The sequence below is a fragment of the Balearica regulorum genome, chromosome Z (assembly GCF_011004875.1).
Source record: "Balearica regulorum gibbericeps isolate bBalReg1 chromosome Z, bBalReg1.pri, whole genome shotgun sequence".
In the NCBI taxonomy this organism is placed as follows: Eukaryota; Metazoa; Chordata; class Aves; order Gruiformes; family Gruidae; genus Balearica; species Balearica regulorum.
In genome coordinates, this window is record NC_046220.1 from 8,098,341 (window position 1) to 8,118,666 (window position 20,326).

The window sequence follows — 20,326 nt, forward strand, 5'->3', positions numbered from 1 at the left end:
GGCAATCCCCAAGATCAATACAGACTGGGGGATGAATGGATCGAGAGCAGCCCTGAGGAGAAGGACTTGGGGAACTCGTGGGTGACACGAGTTGGACATAAGCCAACGTGCGCTTGCAGCCCAGAAAGCCAACCGTGTCCTGGGCTGCATCAAAAGCAGCGTGACCAGCAGGTCGAGGGAGGTGATCCTGCCCCTCTACTCCGCTCTGGTGAGACCCCACCTGCAGTACTGCGTCCAGCTCTGGGGTCCACAGCACAGGAGAGACATGGAGCTGTTGGAGAGAGTCCAGAGGAGGCCACAAAGATGATCAGAGAAATGGTACACTTCTCCTTTGAAGAAAGGCTGAGTTGGGCTTGTTCAGCCTGGGAAGAGAAGGGTCAGGGGAAACCTTACTGTGGCCTTTCAATATTTAAAGAATTATAGAGAAAATAATCCATACTGTAAAGACACGTAATTTCCCACTAACAGACCTTCATCTTCTAACTTCATCAGCCAGAATGGGAAACAAGATGCGGCCATTGGTGCTGTTTATGTTTACATCAGTGCTGAGCACTTCTGTCTGTGTTGGTCTACGCATACTGAACACCCAGGTTTTGTGCGTGCACTGCTGCATGAGGCTGTGTGCCTTGGTACCGGTCAGACACGGCAGCATGAAGCTACAGGAGATTCATCAGCCCTGAACATTAAGGTGCTGATTAAAAATCAAAAGGTATTTCTTTATGATAATGTGTAGTGAGCCCTCAAACTACTTGCAACAGCCACTGGAGACTTCAGAAGTATGTAGGGATTCAAAAAGGCATTAACATTCAAAAATGGCTATTAACTGTAGAAGTATGAACTTCAGCTGAGGGTATCAGGACTGCAAGTTGCTAGAGCCTAAGACTGCACTTGTGGAAAGCATCACACGCGCCCTGCTATAATACACTTATCCAGCCATCAGCTGTCAAAACAAAGAGAGAGTGGAGATTGAGCTCAATGAACTTTTGATTTATGGTGGTCAAGTTTACGTTGACATAATCAATACTCTACTCTTGCTACTGTTAGAAGAATGAAGCTAGCATTCCGTAAAATTAATTATGCAATAGTTATGAATGGCATGTAATTAAGCCTGATTTATAACACAGGGTTGATACTTGGAAGTGTGACAACTCTTCAGAAGTTGTCTAGTGCTCTCAGTTCCTAAGCATTTTTAAGAAGTTACTCTATGCACCATAATGATAAACCTCCTTGTCCATAGAACATGGTGTTTTGCTTTGAGCCATGTAAACACAACCAAGTTGCATAGCTTTGTTGGTATTTTTGACCTCACCCATATTTCACGCTAGGAAGTCAAGATGTAAACATTATCTGGTAACAACAAATTGCACCACATGACATCACTGCAAAAACATGGCAATCTTTTTTGTTTATCACAACAAAAAATACTCTAAAATGAAAGGTCTATAGCCATATGCAGCCCTCAGTGCTAAAAGGCTCTCAAATAAACTCTAGGTAAGTACCTTAATGGCCTGGATACCAACACGGTCTCAAGAAAATAGTAAGGGTTCACACTAAACTAAGAGAAGGCAGCAGCATTGCTCCACATCAAGACAAGGATACATCAATGGGACACAGAAAATCAGAAGGCGGGCCTCAAAGGTTTATTATTTATTGTGAAATGTTTAGCTAGGTAAAAGTACCATAATTGCCAGTTATCTAATGTTCGGCAATGATCAGAACATCTCAGGCAAGGCACCAGACATCAGTTTCCAAAACTGAGTGTAGGTGTTTGACTAGGAAACCAATTTTAATGCAAGTTTTCAAAACTTTTTTTTTTCTAATACATTACATGATAGTATATACTTAAAGCAATCATATTATTCTTGCTGGCTGTCAACTGGTTCTGGAAAATCTAGTAATGTGGCTAACCATAAAGAAGGTGTGCAAGTGTTATTTTTAAAAGATGACCTGTGTTAGGGATAGAAAAGTTACATATTAATTTAAAAACCGCTGAGCCTCTTTGTGTGTGTTGAGTGCCAAGTACAATAAGTAAGAATTATTACTACCACATTTGGAGGTCCCTGATGGTAGGAGTTATGTAGGCAAAACTTCATAAAATACTTTTAATGAAGTAAATTTCATGAAGTACACATCAGGATTGCAAGAAGGAGCTGTTCTGTAGACTCAGTAAAACCCTATGTTTGAGTTAATGCTTAGGTTACAGTGACACTGTTTAATTTAGGGTAAAATATAGTGCACTGGTCTTCTAAGGAGGACCATTGATCATTAGCTTTATTGTGTAAGCCCAATTACTTTGTATAAACAATGCATGCCTTGCCAACAACTATCCTAGAAGAGGAACTAAAAGACTGATAAAAAGGGAACATCCTGCCCTAGAAGGTGCTGAAATCTGGACGATTGTCAAGTTTCTTTGTGCAGTGTGCTAGTTTTGTGGAATTACCACCTAGCACCCATCTTTGTGCAAACATGAAATAAATAAATATCTCAGCTCTGTGCGTAAGATTGGCTTATTGCACACCAGGTACCAGACTCTGCTTGTGGACAACAGTTTGGGGTGATGAGAGAGGGTTAAGAAAACCTATACTTTGGAAACATAACTTGGGAATTTTTCAAAACATTGAGGTTTGCTGCCATGCTCCAAATATTAATATTTTAATATTTAATAATTATAAATATATTAGATTTAATAATATGCAAAATAAGATATTTTTTGAACAGCTGAATTCACCTAGAGACCTAATATGTTCCAGCTCCAGAAACAACTTAGAGTGCATATCGGCAAGTGTTTCCAAAAACTAAGCTGATTTTGCTTAACTAGTACATAAGAACAATTAATTCAGCAGAAGTTTTTAAAACAAGTATTTCAAGTGCTAAGCTTAAGGACATCCTCAGAGCAGTTTTCAGTAACAACATCAACAACAAAAAAAGTGCATCTTCTACGTCCATATTTCATATTTTGTTTTACTGATCACAAGGACTTTTTCTGTCTACTCTGTGTTTATAATGCTAACAGGTGCCAACACTTCCATTTAATCCAATCTGGAATGTCTGCTGTATCTTACTGTGCCTTCCTGTGTCTATGTATGGTAAGCTAAGCATGCCTAGCTCTAAGACGCCTACAGTTATACAGCTTTGGCTCCTCCACGTACAAGCAGTATCTTCTAATTTAGCTTCTCTGAGTATTTAACAGAGGGCACTGAAATTGATTAAGGCTCTCTGCCTACCCAAATGGCTGCTACAGGTTTAAATGCATCAAACCAGCTAAAGAAATGTGCTATTATCATCTCACAGGAAGAGGTTATTTGCTAAGGGTACTTGGATATTTTTTATGACATATATACAAACAATGTTGTCCCCACACCCACCCCGCCCAGGAACAGGGATGAACTCACAGGTGGCCCAACAGAATGATAACATCAAAGCAGCACAGGGGTAGCAAGGCTCTGACCAACACGTGAATCCATTAATCATAGAACAGTTTACAATACCGCATATTTTCTCAGTTACTTGGAGGAGATAGCTTTAGGAATTGCTAATGTCATCTGCTTAATGAAAACCTGCAGTTACTCTTGCCTGTAAAAGAGGACTTTATTAAGGCAGTCAGACATCAAAGATTTCCAGTACAGCTACTTGATGGAGGAAAAGGGGCAGACAAGGAAAGAGAAGAGGATTTGAGACTTTTTAGTGCCAGTCTTGATCTTCTGAGAGAAAGAGGTTTTATAGTCTACTGACAGCTATAACCATAAAAACTTGTGCTATCAGACGGTTTTTGTTCAACATAAACCCTGTAAAAAGATATGCCCATCCTTAGTGACAAAATGGGTTTTAAGTATCTCACTAAACTAGTTGCTCCCTTTTAAGTCCTTAATTTTAAAAAAACACCCAAGAAACTACGTTATGTCATACTCTGTTGTGCCACGTTGTAATCACAAAGTTAAAAACAAGAGAGGGTGCCAACAATTCTAGGCTGAAACTTTCCATATTTTTACCTTAGTAGCCTTGTGCTTTTCTCAAAACAGTTCATGGAAAACTGCTGCAGTTTAAAGCAGATTTGATATATTCCGGTATCCCAAATACCAACTAAAAATTAGTATACACTGACACTCTCTCAACATGAGTAACCCATAATCAAAGCTGCAGGTTATATACACAACACATGCAAAACTGGATACTGATAGGAGTATTGCTCAGTGATAATTAAGTAATTTGCTGTAGCAGGGGTTTTTAAGAGGATAAGGGGGGGCAGCCTGATTCAGGTAAGCATTTTTAATCAAATGAATCAATTGTATTTCCATATACTTCTTTGGAAGCAACCAAAAACTCTCTTCCAAATATGTTTTCCATTAATTGTCCAGATTTCCCACAGCACTCCACCCCACTCATATCCTTCCTGACCTGGGTTACTTAAAAATAGCCTTGAATCAAAAAAGAACATCAGGAACATAAATGGCAATGGCAGCTGATCAATCCCTAATAAAAGGTACATGGTATTAAAGCAGATCAGACACCTGGTCCCACTTGATATATTTAGAAGAGTCTAAACTCTGAAGTCACTTAGTTTAAATAATCCACTCCAGTGAAATTATATGAGATATACACATGGTAAAGGAAAGACACACATTTTTATTCTTTTGATGTAAAAATCATGTGCTTTTATAAAAGTAAGTGGAGTAGGAATACACCCTTACAATGCCTGCCTTGCTTGGGGTGTTCCAGTTTTATACATTCTGCAGCCTCACTACCTGATAGGTATTCCTTAACTATATCCCATAGGGGTAAAGATTAAAAAAAAAAAAAAAAAAAAAAAAGACACCTGAATAAATACTACTGACAAGTAAAGCACAAGAGGAAACTTGGGAAGAAAAAGGGCAACAGAGTGATACACACTAGAGCCAACACTAGCCCTTTGGGCAGTTTCTTGAATACATTAAAGCTTAAAAAACACTTTCCCCTCTTTCCTTCTGTCTCTATAATAAATATAGCCTGAAAAAGATTGAAAGCTATGTTACATTTCCCAGGGTATCAAAACTAAGTATTTTGTAAATATTATTACTGCTCAGCACAAGAAGAAAACAAAAGCAGAAAAATGCTGAATTATGTATATATCCCAAGTACCTCAAGAGAAGGAAAAAAGGCTTCAGCTTTAGTTAGCAACAGTTATATCACATTCTGCTCATTAACGCAAAAAGTTTAAAGTTAAGTTTATTCTAGTTGCACAATTTTTTCCTGCTACAATCTAAATGTTTGCCAAACCAGAATGACTACTTCAAATTTAAATCAGATGGGAAATGATTAAAAAGAAAACAACCTCTCTCACTCCCCCAGAAAACAGAAAAGAACTGAACTAGAAAATACACGTCACATACATGCTGCACTAATGTATGCACAAAGAAAAAAAAAGCACATCACAAACACAAAAAGCCAGAAAGGATTTTCATCTTTCTACTTTTCTTACAAATTTTGAATTCAGATTTTTATTACCGTTCTCAGTAACACACCAGCTAAGATGATGAGCCAATATTAAATTTCGTCCAGAGAAAGAAAAGTAAGTCTGATCACTGTACAGCAACTTAAAACAATGTCCTGGCATATATATTTCTTTTCACCCATGATTTTACTTCCTGACAACAAGCAGAGCGGAAAATGTAAGAAAGTGAAGTGGGAAGCCTTGCAGTTTTCCCTTACAAAAAAATTCCTACTATTTGAGCCAATAGTTCTCTCTTAGAACTGAATGTCCTGGGTGAAGGTTCGACATCATCTTTTACTTGTCCTCTGGGCCTGGTCGTTCAGTCAGTTCTCAATCCACATCACTGTCCACTTCTCTAACCTATACTTTGTCAGCTGTCTACAATGATGATGTTAAGGGAGACAGCATCAAAGACTTTACTAAAGTCAAGGTAAACAACCTCCACGACTCTCCCCTTGTCCACCAAGTCAATCATCTCATTGTGGAAGGCTGTCAGGTTGGTCAAGCATGAATTCCCCTTTGTAAATCCATGCTAACCACTCCCAATCACCTTCTGGCACTCATGTCTGTGGAAATGCTTTCCAGGATTTTCTTCATCACCTTCCCAGGGATTATGGTGAGACTGACTGGACTGTACTTCCCTGGATCTTTCTTTTTGCCCTTCTTGAAGATACAAGTGATACCTGCTATCTTCCAGTCTTTAGGAACTTCTCCCAGTCACAATGACCATTCTACAGACTTCAAATCTTCAAGCCTGCAGTATGAGGTTCACTCAAGCAAAAAGTTTTGATACCATTAGATAGGATATAAAACATTATTAAAGACTATGGATGGATTCAAAGTCAATGGGTCTTGTGTCCCTGAGTCGCTCAAGAATTTAGAATACCCTGAATTTTTAAATTGAACTGGAGTAATTTATAGAAAAAAACCTGCTATTTTTACTGTCAAATGTAGACATTATAGTAAGAAGGCAAAGTCCAAATACCTAAACATATTGAAAGATGAAAAAACACTATTCAAAAAGATGAGATGCCTGGGATCCTGCATGTTATTCTGTTCTCAGTTAACAAATCTCACACTCCACCTCAGAGGTCAAAAAGCAACATTAGAGACAAAAATCTGAATCAGAGCTCCTTTTGGACATTCAGCTTCTTCTACAGGTCATTTAAAGCTGACCCAACATTTACTCTTACACTTGTCATGCAGGCAATTCATTAGGTCTCCACCTGACATCTTACGCATTTCCTACACCCTAGACATATAGTACCTGACCCAGAAAAGGAAAGGTATGGAAGTCTGTCAATAACAAGACCAAGCAGCCAAGAGTTAAGAAAGAAAGGGGCTGCATCACAAAGTGGACTGTGGTCACAAGGGTGTCTGCTATGGGAAACCATCCTGCGAGCATGAGAGGTGAGGAGATACATGAAGGTGAACACTCAAGGACTCCCAGGGAGATTACAAATATTACAGCTGTACTCTCTCAGGTATAATCCACACCTTGCGGTGCACTGTCTGCAACAGCTCTTTGGGGCTTACACCACAGTACTTTCTTCCAAGCTTGTTGCATGGAAGCTGAGTAAAGTACATTAAATCTTGATTTTTAAAGTATCCTCCTGTGCACTGCACCACTGTCAGATTAAGGAGACTTGGTTGCTTACACTTCTCCACCCATCTTGAAAACAACAGTAGAAAGTCAGGATCTCTCAGCAGACCAAGAAATAAAAGCTGTTGCCCTGGAAGCTACTGAAGCAGTTGCACAAGTAGGACATAATGCATTTGAGAAGCCATGAGAAAGGACGCAAGTGATGAAGTAAGTCTTACACAGGTACTTGGTTTTGTTCACGTGTTCCCTCTTGCTAGCATGCTGAGGCGCTTTCTAGCATGATCGGAATGAAACAAGCACAGAGACTAAGGAAACTCATACAGCATTCCCAGCACTGCACACACGAGGCAATTCAGAAGCACTTCATTAATATTTGTGGGGCAGAAACTAGACCACAAAAACAAAACCAAGCAGTCTGAAATTTACAAAAGGCAAAGCAAACACTGAAAGTTAAGACTCAGAGAGGAGGACACTGGAAAGATGAAGTAAAATGTGTGTACAACCATACACTATTAGCCTAGCAGTGAATTTCAGTGATTATGAAAATCATAGGTCATGACAAACACCCTGCTAGCACAAGCAGTATTAAGAGGACCTGCTATAATTACAAATACCTTATTCACAAAAAAAAAATATGAGAAACTCACTCCAATTTCAGTGAAGTGCATCAAAACCAAAATGCCTGAAACAAGAGGTTGTACAACTGAGGTCAACAGGACTACTGAGAGCATTTTGCGTGGAGGGACAAATCTGCAAGGTGTACGCAACAGATCTCAGTGGCAGAGGGATATAAAGTCATGAATTACAAGAGTAATATCCCAGCTGCAGGATTAGGCATTTCTCAGGTCTGACCACATGCTTTTCCTGTGTGCAGAAACATGCACATGATACGTTATGACTCAGTAACCACTTCTGCGTTCACCCATTAAGTCGCAGATGAACACCCTAAAATACTGCAAGGATAAACAAATATCCCCATGCAGATGGTGTTACCCATATGCTAGCATATGGGAAGCACTATTAGGCCTGTTTTACTACTGCAGAAGTAAGGCAGTCAAGAAACTGATTCACCAGGAGGCCAAAGGGAGTGAGGGGCTCAGGAAGCAAACACACCCAGGACATATATAACCCAAATTACCATCCTTCTACTCTGTACCACCCAGCCTATGAACACACATAACACACATGCACATTAAACTGTCTTCAAAAAAGTAAAAATAAAATAAAAAATCAAAGTAGTATTTGCAGAAAGTCAATGAACTTCAGGAACATGGGTTGGGGTGATCCCAAGCACAACTACAGGCTGGGCAAAGAATGGATTGAGAGCAGCCCTGAGAAGCACTTGGAGGTGCTGCTGGATGAGAAGCTCAACATGAGCTGGCAGTGTGCACTTGCAGCCCAGAAAGCCAACCAGGTCCTGGGCTGCATCAAAAGCAGCGTGACCAGCAGGTCGAGGGAGGGGATTCTGCCCCTCTACTCTGCTCTCAAAAGACGCCACCTGCAGTACTGCGTCCAGCTGTGGGGGCCCCAGTACAGGAGAGACATGGAGCTGTTGGAGCGAGTCCAGAGGAGGCCACGAAGCTGATCAGAGGGCTGGAGCGTCTCTCCTATGAGGACAGGCTGAGAGAGTTGGGCTTGTTCAGCCTGGAGAAGAGAAGACTCTGGGGAGACCTTAGAGCAGCCTTCCAGTACCTAAAGGGGCCTAAAGGAAAGCTGGAGGGGGACTGTTTACAAGGGCATGGAGTGATAGGACCAAAGGATAATGGCTTTAAACTAAATGAGGGTAGATTTAGACTAGATATTACGAAAAAATTCTTCACTGTGAGGCTGGTGAGAGACTGGAAGAGATTGCCCAGAGAGGTTGTGGCTGCCCCATCCCTGGCAGTGTTCAAGGCCAGGTTGGATGGGGCTTTGGGCAACCTGGGCTAGTGGAGGGTGTCCCAGCCCATGGCAGGCAGTTGGAACTAGATGATTTTTAAGGTTCCTTCCAACCCAAACCATTCTGTGATTCTAAAAGCTATTTTAAAATCAGAGCTGGGAAGATACTTGTTCCCCCCCCCCGCCGCCACCCCTTCTATGGAAGGTAAATTTCTCCATTTATTTATTTCACATGGAACCACTTGGCATTACTCTAAATTGTCAAGTAGATCTGAGTGCTTGCCTATACTTCCTTCACTTTGCTGGCACACAGCCAAGTTATCTGCTGCTAAGCTACAAGAGTGTAGCACAGCATTCAGGGAAGAGTATCTCTCTCTAAAGCATTTTAGTACTAGTATACATGGCGCAGACATGACTTCTCTGAAGGTCTGCAGCAATTTTCACACTGCTGATGACGGAGCTCTCTCAGGTCGTTGCACATTTTGGACCGTATAATACTGGACACCAGCGACCTAGGCTTTCCCTCAGGCCACCAAGTAATGCACTTACGAAACTTCCATCTGCAGCAGGCAGCAAAAATATGAGAAAAACCCTAGTGTAGGGCCTATAAGCTTACACCCACTACAACAACAAATCTGCAGCAAAATGAATTGTCTCTGAGTGTTTCCATAACATAATCACACGGGTCAAAAAGCTTCATTTTGTTACATGTATTTGTACCTCAATTTCATGTTGTTTTTTGGTTTTTGGTATACTTTTTTATTTCTGTTTTTGGCATTAGATTACAAAGTCATGTACACAAAGGTTAGAAGAAGCAATCATTTAAGGCTGCCTTGTGCATTGTTAATTTAGTGCCATGCATAGTGACTACAGTCCTTTATTACATGATTCTTCTTCCAGGAGATCCTAGTTCAGTTACCACATACAAGTGAGACATGATTTCATGTTTTGCTTTATCTTGATTCTCGAATGCATGTCTCCCTGCTTTATCTATGGCACACTAACCAGCAGAGTTCAGAAACTTATATGATGTCCTATGACACTTATTCCATCATTCAGATGCTTCCTTAGCATTAATGCATTTATTTTCACAACAGCCAGTGAGGTAAGAAGGAATTACTGCAAATATGGTCAACACAAAAACCAGCAGTTTCAGATGCAACTCAGTTCAGACACCTGATCTGAAAAACTATCAGTCTTTGGTATTTAAATGACACTTCTATTTGTTTTAACCACTACTTTCACAGAGATCACTTCTACCTTTGTTGCATGAGCAGCATCAATTCAAAGATTCACAGATTGGTAGGAGTTGGAAGGGATCTCTGGAGATTATCTAGTCTAACCTCCCTGCTAGAGCAGGATCACCTAGAGCAGGTTGCACAGGATCACGTCTGGGAGGGTTTTGAGTATCTCCAGAGAAGAAGACTCCACAACTTCTCTGGGCAGCCTGTTCCAGTGCTTGGTCACCCTCAAAGTGAAGTTTTTCCTCCTGTTCAGGTGGAACTTTCTGTGTTCCAGTTTTGTGTCTATTGTCCCTTGTCCTGTCACCAGGCACCACTGAAAAGAATCTGGCCCCTTCCTCTAGATGTCCACCCTTTAGATATTTATAAGCATTGATAAGATCCCCTCTCAGTCTTCTCTTCTCCTGGTTAACCAGACCCAGCTCTCTCAGCCTTTCCTCATAAGAGAGATACTCCAGTCCCCTCATCATCTTTGTAGCCCTCCACTGGCCTCTCTCCAGTAGTTCCCTGTCTTTCTTGAACTGGGGAGCACAGAGGTGGACACAATATTCCAGATGTGGCCTCACCAGGGCAGAGTAGAGTGGGATGATAACCTCCCTTGACCTGCTGGCCACACTCTTCTTAATACACCCCAGGTACCACTGGCCTTCTCAGCCACGAGGGCACACTAATGGCTCATGGAGAGCTTGTTGTCCACCAGGACTCCCAGGCCCTTCTCCACAGCGCTGCTTCCCAGCAGGTCAGCCCCTAACCCGTACTGGTGCCTGGGGCTGTTCTTCTCTAGGTGCAGGACCCTACACTTGCCCTTATTGAGTTTCATTTGGTTTCTCTTTGCTCAACTCTCTAGTCTGTCCAGATCTCACTGAATGGCAGTGCAGCCTTCTGGTGTGTCGGCCACTCTTGCCAGTTTAGTATCGTCAGCAAATTTGCTGAGGGTACACTCTGTCCCCTCGTCGAGATCATTGATGGGTATGTTGAATAAGACCAGACCAAGCACTGTCCCTTGGGGCACACCACTAGTTACAGGCCTCCAACTAGACTCTGTGCCACTTATCACAACCCTCTGGGCTCTGCCATTCAGCCAGTTCTCAACCCACCTCACTGTCCACTCATCCAACTCATACTTCCCAAGCTTGCTAATGAGGATGTTATAAGAGATGGTGTCAGAATCCTTGCTGAAGTCAAGGTAGACAACATCAGGCATCCTACCCTACACTCCACTGCTGCAATTGTACAGACATTTAGAGAGTTTATAATTTATTCAAAGAATGCTAAATAGAGGCTTAATAATTTTTAAAAAGCAATATAATGAGCTTGCTGAGTTCAAAAGATTGCAAAGGACACAGTGTAGTGCAATGGCAATTTCACAGTAATTTAGGATCTTGAACTACATTAGGTCAAATCTGCAGAACAATTAAGCAGCATATAATTTCTATTACTCAGCCACTATACCACTGTCAAAAACACAAAAGGCAAAAAAATGGACAAAAGTGGCTGTTCCACAATGCCATGAGAGGAAAGCAGAGAATATAATCTCTGATCCTTTTCAATAGTTAGAGCATTTAACTCTTAAAACACAATCCGTTTTTTCAAAAGAAGTAGTGGAATTGATTAGATCTGCCACAATAAAATGCTTCCACTGTAAAACAGTAGAATCACTTATAACAGTATACCTCAGTTCAGAATTGGCACTTTATTATGCACTTCTTAATAAAAGTTCTGAGCTCATGGAAAATACAATAGAGATATTGAAATGGCTCAGTTGAATTGGGGAAGCCTCTGCTTCTGTGTATACTGATTCTGTACCTCAAACAGAAAACCTTATGGGATTGGTAAGTCAAAAAAACATTGGAAGCTAGATTGTAAGCATATGTTCCTAGACATGTAGTGCAGAGGCATAGTGTTAAAAAAAACTCTCCCTCAATCAATCTTCAGCATCAGTAAAGGCTGGTAGACAGAAAAAAACCCAAAAAGAGGTACTATGTGGAATCTCATTTTCCTTCAAGTATATGACAGGCAGATAACACCGTCTTTCTGAATTACTGTGGCTGGTCAACAATCAGGGAACAAACACTGACATTGTTTTCAATCCAGACAAAATATACACCCCCCCTACCGGCAGATCTATGAAAGAGTACCTAAATTTGGCCAGTCCATCATCACTTCAGGAAGCACAGAGTGAGAAAGCTTAGAACATTCACACTGAAAAATGGGTTCGTGTTGCCTCAGACTCCGCAGCAGCCGTGGTACCAAACTTGCTTTGAAGCAGTGGATCTAGAGAAGTGTGCTACTGCTAGCAGCAAAAATCTGTCACTAAGAATGGCCAAAAGCGGGGAATTGATATTTTCAGACCTCGCTACCTTCACCAGCTACATGAAGTCTATGTTAATGATTTACTGCGCTGAAGGGGTTCTTTTTGGTGTGAATCTGCTCCACTAGACATGGAAGTTGCACCATGGGACGCTACCTAGATTGCCTCACTTGCAATGCGGGCAGAGGGCCCGGCAGCAATCAGCTGTCTACATATGCACTATGCGCTACCAACTGGGTTGGATGGCGTTGTTGCTCAAGATGCAATATGGACATACACGCCAGGAACCACAACAGGCTGCACCAAATCGTGCCCTGTCCCTTCCCTCTTTGCACGAACTACTCAGTAATGCAGACATATTGCAAATGGAAAAAACAAGACTGGTAATTTTAATGTATATGGCCAAATTGAGCAACCATGACAGCTTTTGTTGTACATGCAGATTCTTAGGATGGAAAATCCTCAGCAAGTGGATCAAAATAAAAAAATGGTGTTATATTACTAATGATTACATTGTAATACATAATATATAAATGCATAAAGACTGTTATAATGCTGCCATATTACTATGGAAATAGAAGCAGCTCTGTCTGGTGAGAAATTAATATGGGTAGCATGCGACCAGAAAACAGGGTACGTGACTTACTGGTCTGCTTAGATGATGATGAAGAAGAAAAAAATCCAAATCTATTTTAAAAAGTTAAATAAAGGCAAATTAAGATAAATTATTCAGTAGATTAGGGACTGACTTGCTTTTTTTTGTGCTCAGAGTTTTTTGTTTTCTACAAATTTCCTCCTACATTTGAGGAACTAAACAGATCAAATCAATCAATGCAACTCTGCCAGCAAAGGAGACAAAATGAAAAAAGTAGTAGCATTGGCTGTAAGACTGGTGAAGAATGAAATGAAATTCATGTTAAACTGTTATTATACTTTATTTTAAATGTAATTTGAGTGTTCACATTATCGGTGTGAGCTACACTGCTGTACATAGGTTCTGGTCACTTTGCACAGCCTTCACGTGATGCCTAAGGCTGAGAAGGTGAAACACATTATTCTTACATGGTAAGTGTTTGTGTCACATTTTTGGTCTTTACACTTTGGGATGCATTTTTAATTTAGTTCTAACCAGCTTCCAGTCTTTCACTTGCTGACATTTCACCTGTTAGCTAAAAGGATTTCCCAGTAACTCCACAAATAAGCCTTTGCCAAATGTCACTTGCCTGGGATCTAATTATTTTTCCAATAACTTAATTAAAGAGTATGCACTTCTGTTAAAGCATACTGTAATATTTCAGGCTCTTACGATACCTCGCAGAGAAATGTTAAGGATTTCACCCCGTGGTTTCTCTTCAATAATACTTTCTCACCAAAATCTGGTCTCATGACCATCACTCCTAATGTTCTTTTAATTACTCTTTAGTCTAAGATATTCAGGCAGTGTCTTTTATTGCCTTTTACCCTCGAGCCTAGAGACACTCAAGAACAGAAAACAACCAAAGTCACTTCACATGGATCAAGGGAGCCAAAGGCTTAATATTAAACTATTCATTGGCATCAATATTCTCCAAGATACGTCTATGTGAATTTAACTAACTTTTCAAGGGGATGGCATTTAAAAAATAAACTCATTATACCTGTAACTCACTTCTCAGCTGGGTAGATTGCCCACTTCTGCATAGTTACAAACAGGCCTTTTCATAACACTACAGTAAAAACATACATTTTCACAGGTTAAAACGAAATGCTTAAATTTTGGCAAAACAGCAATAAATATGGCCATGAGATTTTCTGTTCTTCTTTTTATCCCCAAAATGTGCTCATTACTAAGCAAGCAGGTAAACACAAAACATTTATCAAATAGCAAAGTTCAGTCCTTGGAGAGATCACAAGGGTTTCTATTTATTTACCACCTGTTGCCTTAGGCCAGAAAGCACACTGTAAATTCACTTTACAGTTCTGCATGAAGAGCCAGAGGCAACCACTTTGATGCAGCTTGCCTTAAGCGCAACGTCAGCAACTCGTTTTGCAGTTACTCCTTAAATGCATCTCAAAACAGCTTCAACCAATGTATTCCATGAATGTGTTCACAAACTGTATCGTCTCACGACAGTGACTGAACAGTGGAGGGGGGGACAGGCATTACCTGGGAAAGTAAACAAGAGCTAGTTACCCCAAAGTTGTCTTCACGGAAGAACCATTCAAGGACTCTATTCTGAGAGGGTCTTACAGAAACACTAATCCCAATAGCGCTAAAATCTTACAACTTTCCCACTGGCCACCTTTTTTAATTAACTCCTTCTGTTGAAGGTAGTCCATCAAAAAAAAAAAAGTTTAGAGGGGAAAAAAAACCCATCAATTTTTCTTCTTCTTATGTACTGAGAAGACAAAATCATCTATTATTTTTGAAATGTTGCAGGAAACTTCTAAAACATGGGCATCTCCAGTGGACCTTTGCACTGGAACATTCCGGTTACTTGCCCACATGCAAGCAGTAAGATTTACGGACAATATTATACCTGAAGGTGGGAAGCTATCTTGCCAAAAAGATAGCACCACTAGTCAGCTATCTACTACATCTAACAGACAAAGGATGCTTAACAACACACGGGGGGGCAGAAGGAGTGTGGAGTGTGTGCCCAATAAAACTGAAGATACGAACTTTTAATTCATTGTATCTTCAGAAAAAATGACCTGTAAGAGCTGTTGCTAGGTTTTATATACACTGAATTAACAGAGAGGTACAGCAAAAGCTGTTGGTGGCATATGCCTGCCTTATCACTTCAAGGAATGTATGTAAAATAGAGAGATTTCAAACACTGCAAAACCACTATGTCCTTTATAAAATAAATACAGAGCTACAGTAAGCTGAAAAAATTCAAATAATTGGATTCTGTTAATCTGCAGGGACATGGACTTAATACTGCATTTAATTTTGCTAAGTGGGAGGAAGATTATTGCAGGCAAGATACAAAGAATAGTATCTGGTCAAATCGTGTAACATTTACAAGCTTAAATACACTAAGACAATTATTAATAACTATATCAGAACATTTCCACGTATTCAATCCACAGTTACAAAAGAAATTAAACATTTGGGCCTCCTCCCAATGCAGACAATAATAATATTTACATTCCTCTATTCACATGGTTCCAATAGTCTTTTAAAAAAAAAAATCTGTGAACTTGCTGGGTAACAAGTGCCAGCTTCCTATGAAACACTGCAGGAATCATAATTTTTAGGCATTTTATTTTACTTTTGAAAGAGACTAGCCGCTCGCAGAGACAAAGCAGTTCTCTTTCCAGAGTTTCTGAAACAAAAGCTGAAATTCATTCTCATTAAGTCTGTCATTGTCACAGTGGAAGACTTGTTGGCAGCTGCATTTGTTTACAGCCAATGTTTTTTGTGGGAAAAAGCAGTGTAACCAATACCAGAATTTTAGCTGTTCACCTGTAGTATTTTCATGTCCTAATTTGCTGGTTTGAAACTCAGCTTCTTCCACATTGTTGTTCTTTCAATAAATCAGAGCGGAGAGCTACACCTGTTTGGCATTTACAAAACCTCTTCTAAAATCTGAGGGAGATCAAAACACTTTACAAATAAAAACTCCCTCTACAAATCACTTAATATCTGCAACATACTCGATTTGATCCCATATTCCCAGAATATCAACTGATTCATGCATTATGCAGTTTGTTAATATTAAGAAAGAAACTTTTAAAAGAATCTGCTTTGAAGCAAATACCCTTCTGAAGGCAAAAATATACTAATATCTTAATGGAAAAGGCAACCCCCCCCCCCCCCCCAAAAAAGCATACACTCTGTCCTTGCATTTTTTTTAAGCTCTTAATACTTTAATATTATAGCAAATCTTATGAAGGCATTTGGCATCTTCCACAAAATGATGGTACAGCCCCTGTAATACTTTAATGTCTGCTCATGATGCACTGCTGGAAGGGCGTAACAGGACCAGTAGTGGTTAAATGTGAAATCATTAAGCTGCTGGGATTGTTGGGAGCTACATACCCAAACCTAAACACATCTGTTGACTGAAATGCAGTCTCTTGTACAGGGAAGTACGGCTCCGGCACTCTCCCCGCTGAACTCTGGCAACTTCTCAGAACAGTTCTTACCTGGCATATGATGTGACAAGCAATCCTTAAGCAACTCAAACTAAAATTAAACGGATCTGCAAACTAAGAAAAACAAAATCTATTTGTTCTGCATGCATTTTGCATAATCTTCAGTTACATAACTTAAAGAAAATGCATTGTGTTTTCCAATATCCACTCAAAGGATGCTGATGAAGCTCTCTTGTGTGATTAATTCTTCTTTCTCTCTCTCTCTCTCTCTCTCTCATCTGTGTAATTCTATAGCACATATCACTCTAATGTCTAAATTACCTAGGTAAATAAAACCCAAACTAAAAGAGATTATTTTTTTCTTTTCTCTATTTTGGAGAAGAGAAATCTGATTCTTCAAAAACTGGCATAGAGCTGCTTTTTTTTTTTTCCATTCCATTAACACATTTCTGTGGTTAAATCAAAGCAAATTAAATATAGGCAGTATTTTTACACTGCCAGTAGTTAACATGTGCAACATTGAGTTTTCATTATCATCTAATTAAAATAACTTTGTCTTCCTCTGTTAATAAACTGAAGGTTAACAGTTTATTAATTTACACCTGTAAGAATATGAGCACATTTTCTGAATAAAAAGGACTGTTTAATTTTCAGATATTTCTTTTTTCCTGTGATTGATCAGTTTTAGTTGCTGAGGGAGCTTCCTGTACACCTTAGCAAGGGTTTGTCTCTATATGAATATACAAACAAAGGTGCACGTTAATGAGTAAACATCTGTAAGAATTACTAACACTCAAAAGTTTTATTCTGCATCAAGCGAAAGGTGAATTGGAAAAAGATCTTCTCTGATGGTCTTCCCTGAAAATTCAAACTAGGATCCCATGAAAAAATAACTGGCCTCTTTAATAGCAGTCTGCTGCTGTTAAAAGCATGAACATATTGATGTTTAAAGCAAAGCAAAATTCAGCTTCATCCCCTGTAATTATTTTGTCTCTGCACCACTAAATGTAATTACAAACAACTCAAACATTCATCACTATAAAAGCACAACTTAAGATTCCTGCAGAACAGATATGGAAAGGCATTGTTTTCACACAGTTCTCTTAGTCAAGCCATAGTTTAACAACACTACCAATAAACAAGTGTACTAAGCCAATGTAAAGCAGACAGAGAAATATTCATGTTTAATTTCATCTAGGGAATCCTCCAGCATTTCATTTATCAATGCCTATAAAAACATGCCTCAAAGCAATGAGCAAGAATGTGATGGACGAACACGACATAACCACAACCATCCCAACTTCCCAAAGTTAACTTGATTAACTATGTACCCACCTCAGAGGCTACTTCAGCAAGTGTTTGTTCTAAATGGGCAAAAAAGCACAAACATAAGGCAAAGTTCTGAGCTCTCCCTGCAAAGTTATCATGCTAGTGCAGCGCAGCACGCAGATGTGTTGGTTTTCAGAAGCTGACTTAGGTCTGTGTCCCTTTCTCACAATCAGCAGGAAATGCCTGCAGTCAGCTCAAAATCACCCTCCTTACAGTTACCCAAACTTTTCTAAACCAGTTTGATACCTGTTTGGTTTCTCCTATTCAGGGAGAAGGGCACTAGCCCACCCCAAATGCAGATTCAAACAAATTTCAAGCAGGCAGCAAATAAAATCAAGAATTTACATGGAGATATAGGAGGGATGTGGTTAAGATGCCCAATCTCCATCTACGCTGAACAACTACAGTGTCCTTTTCTTCACGGTTATGTAATACACAGATAGTATTTAACCACTCGTTTGTTTGACACGTGCATGTCAAACTGATCAGCTTTCTCGGGGGGGGGGGGGGGATTTTGGCAGTTCACACGTTATCAACTGTCACCCCTCACACGACTGGATCCCACCAAAGTTCTTCACCCGATGAAAGCCATGCAAGATCTGCCTCAAGCATTGTGCCACCATTTCTATCGCAAGCACAATCAGCTTCACAACACCTGCCCAGCAAAGAACCCGCTGACTTCTGCTGAATGGCACAGGCTGTAAATCGGGGCACACACTCACCACCCTCGCTGCCCAGTCACTGGTCCAGCTCTCTGAGCGGTTCCCAAGGAAGAGCTGAGGGCCCGTTACCCCTCACAGCATTGCTGAGAGAGGCAGAAGCCCCACAGCTGCCCAGCGACTGGCTCAGGGACTCCTTAGAGTCCCCCTGTGCTGTTGTGGTACTTTGGCCCCCCGCACCCTCCATTTGCAGAGTTTGGTTGGAAATGTGCAGCTGTATCACAAAAGTGTTGGCATCAAGACAACTAAGACCTAGTTTGTGAGACAGTACTCTCTGGGCACCCTACTGAAATCAGGCGTGCAGACACTGGGAAAAAAAAAAAAAAGAAGAAGAGTTATTAGATGGGATGGGACAGTCACTGGCCTTGCCACTTCCTGAGCGGCTGCTGCTCTTCGAGCACTCCGGGAGCTGCACTGTGCCTCCTGGGGACAGTCACCATCACTCTCCCGGAGGGATGCGAGGGGAGACGGCCCGAACGCCCCGACGGCCGGGGCTCCGGCAGCGCCTCGCTCTCCCCTCGCACCGCGGGAGCGCTGCGCCAGGGCCCTCCCTGCCTGTCCTCCTCCCCGCTCCTGCCTCCATCCCTCCGCCCCGCAGCCCAGCCCGAGGCGGGCGCTCCCCCCGCCGCCCGAGGGGAGCGGAGCGGCCGTCGGGCTGCCCGCGGCGCGGCGGTACCTGCTTGTCCAGCGCAGCGTCCTTGGCGCTGCTGGCTGTGCAGCCCTTGGGAGCCGGCACCCTCTCGCAGTTACAACCCTCCAGCATGTACATGCCGGCGGGCCGGGAGCTTTGCTCGCCCTCGAAGTAGAAGAGCACGTTTTGGTAGAGGGCGAACCACTTCTCGTGCCAGCGGTTGGTCTCAGCCGTCTTCTTGCTTAGGTGGCCCCGCTTGGTGCCTTCCCTGCGGGCTAGCAGCGCCAAGTACAGGGCATGCCCCTCGTTGTACCTCACGCTTTTCTGCATGGTGGCCAGCAGCTTGCGGCCGCCCACCCGCCGGGGAGCCCAGAGCCCGCCCAGCGTACAGCACCCTCCGCGGGCGCTCAGCGCACCGCCACCGCTTGTGCCGCGCCGCGGCAGCGCTTCATGGGCGCCGGCACGCACCGACGGGCGGCACCCGCCTCCCACCCCGAGCTCCGCCCGTCCCCCGGGGGCGGCTGCTGCTAAACCCGCCGCGGCATCCCCCCCCCCCCCCGTCCTCTCCCTCCCGTCCTCCACTCGCCTCCCTGTGCTGCCTCCCCGACGCCCCGCGGGAGGAGAGCGGGCGGCGGCGGCGAGCTGCCCCCCGGGCAACTCCGGCGTGACGTGGAGGGATCAGCCGTAATCCGCTTTGGAGAGCAATTTAAAGAGTAAAGTCGCCGCCGCAGCGCCTTGGTCCCTCCCTCCACTTGGCGGTGGGGCCGCCCCCTACCCGACGGGGGGGGGGGGACGGGGGGACGGGGGAGGGTCACCGCGGGGGGGTGTGGGGGGGGGGGGGGGATGGGGGGATGGGGCACCTGCTGGCAGCGATGCGCTTGGGTTGTACGGGACGAGGCTAGAGCCGCTGGGTGGTTTGGGGCTTGTGGTTGATTTCCAGGTAGTTTTCGCGTTTTCGATTCTTTGAGTGAAAATCTTGGAAAGCAGCAGGGCTGGGTGAGCGCGGCTGCGAGAGTCGGGTAACTTCGTTTTCAGGCTGCGTGGCATATTAAAGCAAAAGAAGT

At 42.2% G+C, this 20,326-nt stretch overlaps 1 protein-coding gene across 4 annotated transcripts in view; it reads right to left on the bottom strand.

The window, feature by feature from the left end:
* RASGRF2 (Ras protein specific guanine nucleotide releasing factor 2) overlaps positions 1-19,977 on the bottom strand; it is a 133,662-nt gene extending 113,685 nt beyond the window's left edge. For 2 of the 4 annotated variants that reach the window (XM_075740232.1, XM_075740231.1), the window contains exon 1: positions 19,308-19,708. In XM_075740232.1, the coding sequence (XP_075596347.1) occupies positions 19,308-19,592 (285 nt within the window). In that variant the 5' untranslated portion in view covers positions 19,593-19,708. Of the gene's footprint in view, positions 1-19,307; positions 19,725-19,848 lie in introns of those variants that run through there. The other 2 variants (XM_075740233.1, XM_075740230.1) reach the window with 2 other exon arrangements.
* Positions 19,978-20,326: the final 349 nt, after the last annotated feature.